This window comes from Myxocyprinus asiaticus, chromosome 4, assembly GCF_019703515.2.
Source record: "Myxocyprinus asiaticus isolate MX2 ecotype Aquarium Trade chromosome 4, UBuf_Myxa_2, whole genome shotgun sequence".
Taxonomy (NCBI): domain Eukaryota; kingdom Metazoa; phylum Chordata; class Actinopteri; order Cypriniformes; family Catostomidae; genus Myxocyprinus; species Myxocyprinus asiaticus.
Genome location: NC_059347.1, coordinates 5,774,760 through 5,787,146, shown reverse-complemented (window position 1 = coordinate 5,787,146; position 12,387 = coordinate 5,774,760). Strand labels below are relative to the sequence as shown.

General features: G+C 36.2%; 1 protein-coding gene across 2 annotated transcripts in view; it reads left to right on the top strand.

Annotated features, from left to right (window-relative positions):
* The window catches only part of LOC127435796 (UDP-glucuronosyltransferase 2A2-like), a 90,989-nt gene extending 78,944 nt beyond the window's left edge, over positions 1-12,045 (top strand). Inside the window, exon 6 of one of the 2 annotated variants that reach the window (XM_051689509.1) lies at positions 11,537-12,045. In XM_051689509.1, coding sequence (XP_051545469.1) covers positions 11,537-11,834 — 298 coding nt within the window. In that variant the 3' untranslated portion in view covers positions 11,835-12,045. The remainder of the gene's footprint in view (positions 1-11,536) is intronic. The other variant, XM_051689517.1, reaches the window with a different exon arrangement.
* Positions 12,046-12,387: the final 342 nt, after the last annotated feature.

Below are 12,387 nucleotides of genomic sequence, written 5' to 3'. Positions count from 1 at the left end.
TCTTTCGACATATATGATGATGTTTGCATTTATGGGAGAGAACATTGGCTGTGTCTCATTTCGAAGGCTGCATGCTAGGTAGGATGTGTCCTTTGAAGGCTGCAGTATATCGATTGTCCTCCTTTAAACAAGCCTCGTTTAAACGAGACGGCCTTCGTAGGACAAACGGAAACGGAATGTAACATGGCTGCTATGACAGCACGCCACTTTTTAACAAGCGCGAGCACTTTGAGTGAGAAGGGAACAAAGTCCCTTTGGAAGGGAGTGTACGAGAGTTATAATGATGTAGAGGGAAAAGAAAATAGATTTTACAGGTGTAGTTTTAGTCTAATACTTTATTTCAATTATATATTAATATAATTATACATATTATATACTCTGCACTCATACTGAGGTACTTCAACTTGGGAATTAACATTACTTGCATTTGAACATCATATTTACAGGCAAATTAGCGTCATTTTTTTTTTAGACATTTCCGTTGAAGCAAAGAACTCTGGGTTGTGAGGGCCCACGAAGGATACACCTCAAGCATCCTCCGAATTCCCGTGAATGAAGGTCGCATTCGAAGGCTGCATTCGAAGTGTCCTACTCGCTTTTCTGAAACGAGACAGCCTCGATGACGTATGCGGCCGTGACCTCCGGAGGAAGGATCCTTCCAAAAGAGACACAGATTATGTAAACAATTACTTCTTCAGCATGAACCCGATCTAACGGTGTACTTTCCTGTGTACGCCGCCCGGTGTCAAATTTCAACATATACAAAATATATAAGGTATTAAAATTAATAAATGTCTATTTTTCCAGCCTGTTGTATTAGTATTTATTTATTTATTGTCCCTTATTCATTTTAGATACAGTTATTGAATATTGTTATTTACATAAGCTAAATAGCTTATATCATTAATTAAATCTTGTTTTATTACGTATCGTATTTTCATGGGGATATAATTTATTACAGCTGACAGTTACGTGAACAAACAAGGTTTGAATCTGTCAACTGTAACAAGATCAAACTGAAATTCACAGCTTTTTAACACTTCTGTGTACAAATTTGAAGGCTGCTTATTGGCTAAATACAGGTAAACGTCATATTATGCGACTATGCATAACTTTACGGAGAGCTTACGACCTACTAGTTAAGTTTTGCCACCAAATTAAGCACTGATTTAGTTACAAACTAACTAGTAGTTACTAAGCCATTAGTGTGAACTTTACATCTCAACTTAAGTGAGACCTTAGGCACAACTGGTGCAACCCTACCCAGCTGTGCTTAAGTTACAACTTAGCCTAGTTGTGGCGTAAATGGGCACTAAGTCACAATTTACACACTACTAAATATTTGAGCGTTGCACCATTAAAACTTGGGTAGAACGTAACCCTACCTATAAACTAAATATTTACGGCAACCTCCGACCAGGAGTAAAGGTTGGAATAAAAAAGCAGACTTGATATTTTATGACATAAATGAGCTCATGTTTTGCGTGACAGGTTTCAGTCCTTTCGACATACAGTATGATGTTGATGTTTACACTCGTTTACATTTACGAGAGAGAAATTTTTTTTTTTAAGCAATTCTTCAGCACAAAACCATTCTAACGGTGCAGTTTTCAGGGTGTGTTGCCTAGTGTCAAGTTTCAACACATTCAAAATATATAAGATATTAAAATGAATAAATGTCTATTTTTCCAGCCTGTTGTATTAGTATTTATTTATCACCCCTTATTTATTTTAGATACAGTTCCTGTATATTGTTGTTTACACAGGGCAAATATACTATTTATGTATGTATAGTATTTTAATGGGGATATCATTTAATACAGCTGACAGTTATGTAAGCAAACAAGGTTTGAACATCAACCGTAACAAGATCAAATTGAAGTTCACGGCTTTTCAACACTTCTGTCCAAAAATTTGAAGGCTTTAAAAAAAATGTTTTTTACTGAATACAAAATATGATTACAACAAAATGGCATAAATAGTCAATTTTCAAAGAAGAAACTGACATGGAAGGCTCAACACATCAGAACCAGATTAAATCCAAGACAGATGAAAAAAAAAAAAAAAATTAAATTAAATAAAAAGGAAGAAGATGGGAGCAGAATCATTTCTACAGTAAATTATATATTACAAGGAGATCAAACAGTTTTGTTGCATTTTGACTTCATTTTTGTAAGGGCTTCTAAAAAGTGTTTTAATTAATTTCTGAATATAATAATCAGAGGAGAGGATTTAAAGAATCTACATTTATGTATAAAATATTTTGCCAATATTATTATGTTATTAATCAAATAAAACAAAACATGGCAGTCTTTGGTTATCCCATACATTTTGTAAGGTGAAAGTGAAACCATCAGCAACCACATCTTTTTCTATCAGCCAGTCCTGTAATGCTCTCCAAAAGGCACTAGAGAAATTGCATATGTTCTGTATCTTCATAAGAGCAATTACAGAAATGACAAGGCACTTTTCAAGATTAAATTTTAGATTTAGAAATTTATTAGAAGGATATATTTAATTTAATATTTTGAAGTGTGTTTCTTTTGCTTTGGGGGGAAGAGGATTTTTTTTTCTTTCATTTTTCTCCCAATTTGGAATGCCCAATTCCCAGTGTGCTTTTTAAGTCCTCGTGGTCGCGTAGTGATTCGCCTCAGTCCGGGTGGCGGAGGATGAATCCCAGTTGCCTTGGAGACCGTCAACCCGCGCATCTTATCATGTGGCTTGTTGAGCGCGTTGCCACGGAGACATAGAGCCATGGAGACTTCATGCCATCCACCGCGGCAACCACGCTCAACTCACCATGCGCTATAGGCTCACCATAGAATAGGGTGAAAAATGTACTTCTTACTTTTGTAGATTAGAAAAAAGACGACAATCTAAAAATGCTATTCTTTCATTAACGGTGAATGATACTGAAAGCACAGATCCTAAATTAATAAGCAAGGAAATCCATCGCTTCTACAGTGACTTGTATTCTTCTAACTTTTCCCAAATAGATTGTAATAATTTTTTTGAAAAAAATAATACATTTCATTACCGGCACTGACAACGAATTGAAGGATCGCTGTGATGGTGGGTTACGGATTGAAGAATTTGATTTAGCGATTCAAAAACTTAAGATAAACAAATCTCCTGGTCCTGACGGTCTCACAGCTCATTTTTACACATTTTTCTGGAGTGATCTTAAATTGTTGGTATTTAATGCATTTGTTGAGTCTATGGAAGAGGGGTCCTTAGGCCCCACTATGAGTCAGGGCCTGATTACCTTAATCCCTAAACCAGATAAAGACCTAAAATATGTAGATAATCTTCGCCCAATTACATTGCTCAACAGTGATTATACAATTTTCACACATATTTTTGTAAATAGATTAAAAGATGGCATTAATAATTTAAATAATGTGTCACAATTAGGATTCCTTAAAGGGAGATCTATTCATAATAAGATTGGTTATGGATTTGATGGAGTACAGTCACTTGATAGAGTATGATGGATTTATTTTTAGACTTTAAAAAGGCCTTTGACACGTTAGAACATGTATTTCTTTCTAAAACTTTAGAACTTTTTGGTTTTGGTGAACGATTTGTTAGTGTTCTAAGAATGATTTATAAAGACATGAACAGTTCAGTATCTCTCCCTTTCGGTACATCATAAAGATTTCCGATTGGTCGTGGAATAAGGCAGGGTTGCCCATTATCCCCTCTTTTATTTATTTTGGCTGCAGATATGTTGTCCACTTTGGTTAGTCATGATTTAACGGTATAGAAATTAAATGTATTTGGAAAAACTTTAGCAACCAGTCAGTTAGCAGATGACACCACATTATTTTTTACAAAATAAAGACCAAATCCCTCTGGCTATCTCACTAGTTAACTCCATCTCTAAGGCATCAGGCCTTCAATTGAATTTGAACAAGTGCAAGCTTATGGCCCTACATCACAATGAAGTAACTTCTCTGTATAACATCCTGGTTAAAGATACAGTGAAATACTTGGGTATTTCAGTCAGCAGAGATTTGAAGATTAGTATGAAAGAACATTTTGAAAATAAGTTACAAAAAGCCAATAGAATCTTAAATTGCTGGTTGCAGAGAGAAATTTCAATTTATGGGAGAATTTTGCTCACCAAAGTTGAATATTTAGAGAGCTTACATCATCCCTCTCATGAGCGCAATCACAGAGATGTACGGAAGCGAACATTTGTAGTAAAAAAAGTATATAAGTATTGTTTTGTTTCTAAAAATAATCAATTGTTTACATTCAGAAGAACTTTATTTGTCGACTGGAGTCGTGTGGATTATTTGATGCACCCTAAATATGCATTTTGGACCGTCAAAAAATGGAGGACATTCACTTGCATTGTTTAATGGAGGAGGCCTGAAATGAAATCCTAAAAGACTTAAATTCTGTTTTGATAAAGAAAGAAACTCAGATACATCTTGGATGGCCTGAGGATGAGTAAATTATCAGCAAATTTTCATTTTTGGGTGAACTATTCCTTTAATTACCCATTTTTGCAATACTCTCAAACTGATAGATATGTGGAGATCCCCACCTACAAAAATATTATCTGTTGGATATAAACTCTTTAAATCAGAGATTAAGGAAGAAACCACAGAAAGCAGATGTTGATTCTGTTTAGCATTATTGTGACTGTATATATTAATCAGAATGAAAAAAATATTTTAAATATCTAAAACCACTGCTATCCAATGTCCATTAAGATCAGTTAAAAAATTATTTTTCCTGGACAGTTATTAAATAAAATTGCAGTTCCTGCCAAGTGAGAAGATCCATGGCTAAATAAAACGTTATCTCCCCATTAATTGGACCAAAAAACAGCATCAGTTACATTAGAGTGTGTTTCTTGTAGAAAAGTACAGTGAGAGTCACTACCTTTACAGAATAAGAATATTTCTTTTCTTTTGACCTTTTTTTGAATGCCCCGAACGTTTAATGACGTTAATGAAAACGGTAACTTAAATGGAAACGAAAAAGAATGAGAGTTTTTCAGGGTTGGGAATCAACAAACCCAGAACATACCTCAGAACCCAGTATGTCTCCAAATAATCATATCTCACACCATCCTACCCATAATCAGTTCAAGTAAAAGATTATTTTGAGTCAATGCGTCTTCCTTCAATGTAACCAAATGGCCCCCGGTAGTAAGCCTTTTTCCTTTCTTTACGCGCTTGTTCAATCAAAGGCCACAGCGCAGCATGGGCATTTCGATCCTCCTTCATAAGATCTTCCATGAATCTGACTCCATGGTTCAGGCAGACTGATGAATTCTTCATCGATTTCCATATTTCATCCCTGTATTTCTGCATTGTGAATTGCATGATCATTTGTCTTGATTTCCCTGGCTCCTTCCTGCCGATTCGGTGCACTGTGTCAACAATGTCTTCTACTTTCTGTATCAAGTGTGGTGCAATTTCAGCAATAAGGCCAATCACTTCCCTGTGGGGATCCTCTTCAGGCTTCTACTTCATGCCATTGATCTGGAGATTCCATCTTCTTTTATACTGCTCAAGATCAGATGTTCTGCTCTCCAACTCTTTGTGTGATGTGGTTAAACTCATGAGCGATTTGCTCGTCTCTAGGCATTTTTCTTTGCAGTCTTTAATTTCAGTGGAATTGAACTCAACAGCCTTGGAAATCTCTGCTATCATGATACTATTCCTTCGCATTTGATTCGCCATTTCTTCTAATTTTCCATCTTGTGAATCAAAACGAACAGTCAGTGAAGTAATAGCTTGCAGCATAGTTGCATTGGTGATGTTATCATCATGAGGTCTTAATTTTTTTGACTTTGGGTAGGTGAATGAGAATTTTGTAACTTTCAAATCAAAATTGGGAGATTAACTAGGCAGCTCGGTAAAAGCACGTGCTCAGCCCGCCATCTTAGCCCGCCCCACAAATTTGAAGGCTGATTATTGGATCAGTACAGGTAAACGTCATATTATGCGACTACACATCAGTTTATGGTGAGCTTAAGACCTACTAGTTAAGTCTTGCCTTAAGAACAGGTGGTGCAACCAAATGAAGCACTGACTTAGTTACAAACTAACTAGTAGTTACTAAGCCCTTAGTGTGAACTTTACGTCCCAACTTAAGTGAGACCTTACGCACAGCTGGTGCAACCCTACCCTGAGGCGTAACGGCCGCAATGCAATTACCGATATGGGGTGTGCAATAATTGTCAATATTTCGACGGTCCCTCGTCAATTATTCCATACTAAACTGATAAATTAAACATCCAAAAAATTCAAGGTTTAATGATTTTATTTAAAGAAACAGCTCATTAATTTTATATGGGTAAAAGGGCATTGTTTCTAAACCTGTTTGTTATTTAGTTTAATGAATTTGTTTAATATGTAAAATAAATAAAATAATAATAATAATCATTATCATCTTGATGCTTTAAATATAAACACTATAATCCAGAGGTCAGATATGGATTATTTTTTTTCACTTGTTGTATGTGACTAGAGAACATAAACTCTTTTACTGTATAACATTTTGTTTTTAGCATTTATTATTTAAATTTATGTTGGTGTTGGGTGATTTTCAATTGCGTGTTTATTGAATTGCTGAGATCACATATGGGACAATGAAGTGAATTTCATGCACTTGAAGGGTTTGGCTTTGGCAGCCTTGAACCACCCCATCCCCCACCAGGCAAATCATTTGATCACAGTATTTTGTACCTTTTGGGGGAAATGGTACATACATGGACCCTATGATGGACGGAAATGTATTTGTACCTTATCTATCCCTAAAGGGTACATATTAGTACCTTAAGGTGTAACTTTGACCCAGTGAGGGTACAACCACATAAGCTGTACCCTATGTGATCACAAATGGACCCCGACCGTACCCTTTCTTCTGACAGTGTACAGTCAGACAGTCGTTATCATAAAATAAACCCCAACAGGGTAATCAGGATTGTAGGTCTTGTATCACCCTGAGTGACTTTATTGACTGTACATTATCCCACTTATTACATGGATACCTACCAAATAAATACATAGATGTAGGCCTGTCGTGATTATTAAATACACTGTAAAAATCCAACTTCAGATTTGTCAGACAAGCTCAATTTTAAAAGTTGATTGAACTATTGTTTAAAACAATCAATTAAGTCAACTTTTATGCCATTTAAGTCAGAGCAACTTATATTTTTAAACAGTGAGCACATACAATATCATGTTTGGTAGTGAAGTTAGAACATACAGGCTTTTGAGCATACTCAGTTTGATCACTGACCCTCCAACAACCCCCTATTTGAAACTTTGTGCACCTCTGTGAAATGGAAGTTTAAATTTCACTGTTGTAAGTCTATAAAGCCAGGCTCTACCACAGAAAATCAGGAAATATGTGGGATTTTAAATCTTTGATTTTGTATCTTGCTAATGATGTTATCCATTTGTTAAAGTCATGGAAAGGTCTTGAAAATTCATGGGTCAAAATCTGGGGAACCTTGTAAGGCTGAGCACTATGAACTTCACACTGTTTCATCTGCTACTGAGCATGCCCACTGGAGAAGCATTGTGGCTGAAGACACTACACACAATCCCCTGCTCTTGAATTTATTTATGTGTGTTTGGTCAAAGTGTGCCGACATATAAATATATTTTTTTAAATAATCTGATTTGAATTAATAGATGTTTTTGCTCTTTATGTGTTTTTAATTATGTTTTGCTGTAATAAGTTGTGTTTTGATTAAAGTCACCATCAGGGTAATTAGTGTTCGCTTTGATTAAGTATCTTTATTTATGAAATTGATTCAGCTTCTAAAAGTTTGAAGTACTTGTAACCTACACCACCATTTAAGTTAGACCAACTATTTGGTGTCTTGGTGGGGCTGATACATGATCTTATGTTAATATATATATATATATATATATATATATATATCTACTTAAAATATATATATATCATTTTTAAAAATATTGAAAATTATGGACAGCTATACTTAAAATTTCAAGTTAATTGAACTTAATGATCATTCATATTTTTGAGTTCACTGAACTTATTGTATTAAGTTTATGGAACATAAGATCCAACTTGAATTGTTAAGTTGGTAAAACTAATTTGCCTGAAGTTGAGTAAACTCAAAAATGCTTTGCAGCTGGTTGCCTTATTTAAGTTTACTCAACTTTTTATTTTTTGCAGTGTAACCATCTGATCGCAGTTATTTGATCTAACCGCGGTTATTTGAGACAACCGCGATTACTGGGCATTCTAATTCCAATCACATTATATTGTCCAAATAAGGGAATTTTAAGCGAATATACTGTATAAATGTCATGGTTTGTGTGTCATTCAGTTGAACTCTGAGTCCGAGTGTCACTGAGCCGCACCGTGGACATCAACTAGCTCCTGTCCGGAAGCATGTGAAGAGCTTCTCAGTGTTGCCCACTATTTCTCATGGGAAGTTGCCAAAGGCTCGCTGAAATGAAGTGAAATGCTTTTTCAGTGGACGGAAGGGGTCTCCCCCGCCCCTTGCAGCGGTTCTCCCGCTCCAGACGGTCGGCCAGGAGCCCCTCCCCACTCAGCGGTCTCAGACCCCGCCGCGTTTCAGCGGCTGGTAGGGGACTCCTCCGCCCCTGGCAGCGGCCCTGACTGCTCCAGGCGGTCGGTTAGGAGCCCCTCCTCCCCTCGCGGTCGGCGGTCATTCCTCCGCTTTCAGGCGGCCGGTCTCCTCTGTCCCCCACCATTGGGGTGGATGGTAGTGGCGAGGACTCCACTACGGCACATCCCTCCTCCTTCCCGGGTTTCGGCACCAGTGTAACACATCAATGGAAAGGAGGAGGTGAGAACCGACTTGATAATATAAATAATAGTTTAATTATAAACTGAACCAAAAAGACAAACACACACAGGTGTCGGACAGCTGTCCGTAACTCTCTCTCTGTCGCACTGCCATCTCCAGTCGGCCTTTATCCCTCTCGGGCTAATCAGCCTGATTAGGGGCCAGGTGTGTAGAATCACGCCCTCCACCCTGCCACATACATGTTTTGTAATAAAAAATTTTAATGAACATTCATGAACAAGCTGGCCAAAATTAGCCTATCAAACTCTGTTTAACTCCAATAACTTGTTAGAAACAGCATAAGTCCTGATATTATTCCTGAAGTGACATTTTTTAATTGAACCAGCAACGGCAGATTCTGATCTGGCGCGTAAGAAAGTAGTTCCATGCACAAATGCGTTTTTATGACCGTACTCAGTTTTTCCTAATTTTTTACAATTTACTTGTTCATTGAACTGTTGTATATAAGCAATATCACACTCGCAATCATGCTATATGGCCCTAAATCAGCACTGCTGTGATTAATTACGGCACTCGCCTGCGGCCGAATCACAGCAGTGCTGATGTAGGGCCATATCGCACTCTTGCTAGTGTGATATTGCAATGTAATATGATTTTTAGAATTTCATGTATTGTAACCCTCTTGGAATATTGGATTATTTTCTGTCGCCAGATGTGGAAGAATGTCTCTAAAGCAGACTACAAAGTCACTAAAATTGTCACTAGTCGCCAGATGGCTTTTTTACTCGCTAAGGGGGTCAAAAAGTTGCTAAATCTAGTGACAAAGTCGCTAAATTGGCAACAGTGGCTCTGAATCAGGAACACAAGCGGGAGTTTGGCGCGAGCCTGCGCACAATATCAGCAGAGGCTCCCTCCTGCGAAAATATAAACAAACAAGGATAGTGAACGCAAAGCGCTCCGGTTTCAATTTAAACGATCGTGTAATGGCAAATGTTCCTGGGTCATACACGCAGTGACACAGAGGAGGAGATGCACGCTTTATTTCTGTGGAGTGATGAAATGATGAAACGAAATCTCCAAGGATTTGCTTCTTGAGAAACAAGGGCTTGTGGGTTTAATCAGAGCATTAAAATAATATGTGAAAGTGAAGAAATTAGGACAGAAATATTTTACAATTGCATAATATAACAAAATATTATATAAATATAATAATTTATATATAAAAGTATATATCTTATAACATCAAATAATAAAATAGGGATATGTGATTTCCTTTTATGTTTCAATTTAAATTGCTAAAGGTGTATGAAGCACACATGCAGAAAAAAGCACACTTTAAGAAATATGATAATTATATGATGTGAAAACCCTAAAGAGACAATTAATCTTCATAGCCCTAAAACAGATATTTAATTGTCATACCGCATTTATTTGTTTGACAATAAATCATCAGCTAAATTTCATAATCGTGACAGCCCTACATAGATGCATATTAAACTTTGAGTTGAAATTATTTTATTAGTTTACTTGTAGAGATTGCAGATTGGTCATTATTCAGAAATATCAGACCACTGGATTGTACGATGGACCAATCAGACTTAAGTATTTCAGAGATGAGTAGTAAGCAGAAATAAAGGTCATGAACCATAATGAAAACAAAAATCATTTTGCCATATTCCAATGTTTACTATGGAATACATTTACCATTTAGCTTTATGCCATGAAAAGCTATGTCCATGTAAATTTCTTGTTGGTCAATGGATTACAAGGGCCACCTAAGGCCCCATTTACACCTGGTATTAAGGTGTATTTTGAGGAATCCGTTTGAAATGAGATGATGCTAAAGATGGGTGTTAACGGGGTCCAAAGTGTTTTGAGATTTGTCCACTTCAACCACATTTGGAGGTTGTTGAAAGTGCATGTGACCACATTGGGCTTGTAGTGTATATGCTTATCACGAAGCACCACCCACTTAACTGTCAATCAACTGTTGTGCTAAAACAAGAGTTTAAACTTTGCCTGCTGTTACATGCAGCTATAAAAGAAAATAACTCTTCAATCAAAAACTATTTAAAAAGCGAATACATGTACATGCACACAGAACTTCAGTGAGCCTGAAATCAACATGTAAAGACAGATGAGAAGTACACACACACTGGTGCTCTAAACATGTTTATGCTTAGATTACATGCAAGAGAAACATTCTTGAAAATTCTTCTGCGCTGGTTCTACGTTTTCTTTTACTTTTTCTTTTTTGCGTTTTATCATGAAGTAATGCACTGATGTAATGATTGATGTATGTTGCCATGACAATGGTGATGTGTCTCACTTGTCCACTTCTGATCAGATTGCCCAAAACACATCTTGATACCAGGTGTAAATGGGGACTAAGACAATTTTATTTTCTCTGCCAAGCTTTACAATAAGGTTAAAACACCACTGAATAGTCTGTCATTTTGATGCAATAGAAAAACTAAACATTTTCAAACAGACAGAAAAGATAGTTCAGTTGACAAGCACCCTGAGTTGACCTGTCAGAAATAATTTTTCAATTTTTTCAATGTGCAGAACTTTTTACTTTATTAAACTGCAACCAAACTCTAAGTTAAAGTTTCTGATTAACCAGATATCATGAAAAAGCAACCACCTGTTTTTAATTATTACATTATGGTGAAATTATGGACAAAGCTTAATTGGGAACGTTAATTCTATGGAACATATTTTTATAACCAGTGCTAATTTCTCCTCTTTTATTAGGTACAAGAAAAGCATCATGAGGCTGTCCAGAATACACCATGATCAGCCAATGAAGCCCCTGGACCAGGCAGTGTTCTGGATTGAATTTGTGATGCGCAATAAAGGAGCCAAATATCTGCGAGTTCAGGCACATGAACTTAGCTGGTATCAGTACTACTGTCTAGATGTAGTTGCTTTCTTACTCACAATTGTTACACTGATCATATTTATCTTCATCAAAATATGCTGCTTCCTTTTCCGTAAATGTTTCAGAAAGACTCTTCCTGATGGAAAAGCAAAAAAGAATAAAAAAGAGTGAATGCACAGTGTTAACTTACCACAGTAACGTTGACCTTAATTGGCAGTTCTTCTAATTCTTTTGCTATGTGTGTCGTGGCTAGTGTGCATTTTGTGTTTACTATAAACTGTATTGTTCTTAAAGCTTTTGTAATGCTTTGGATAAAAGCATTGTAATATGATAAATACATATCATACTATGTGTCAATAAAAATACAAAGGTAAAATATGAATGTAAAATGAGCCTATAGAAACTCTCAAATCAGCATTTGTTTTTATAGATCAGTTATAGATTTTTAAATAATTAATATTACTAATTGGTGCTAAACCAGGGGTTCTTGCACTTCTATGGCGTGAGATCTACTTTTTCCTAATGCTATTATAGTACGATCTACCATGCATTGCAGTGTTGTCACGATACAAAATTTTCTGTTGTCAGAACAAATACCAGTAAATTTGATGATTCTCAATACTTAAACTAAAACTAACTAAATTTGTTAGTTAGGTAAACAATAACTACGTTTACATGGACACCAGAAAATTGTTTATTGCGAGAAAGCTGCTTAAGGCTCGAA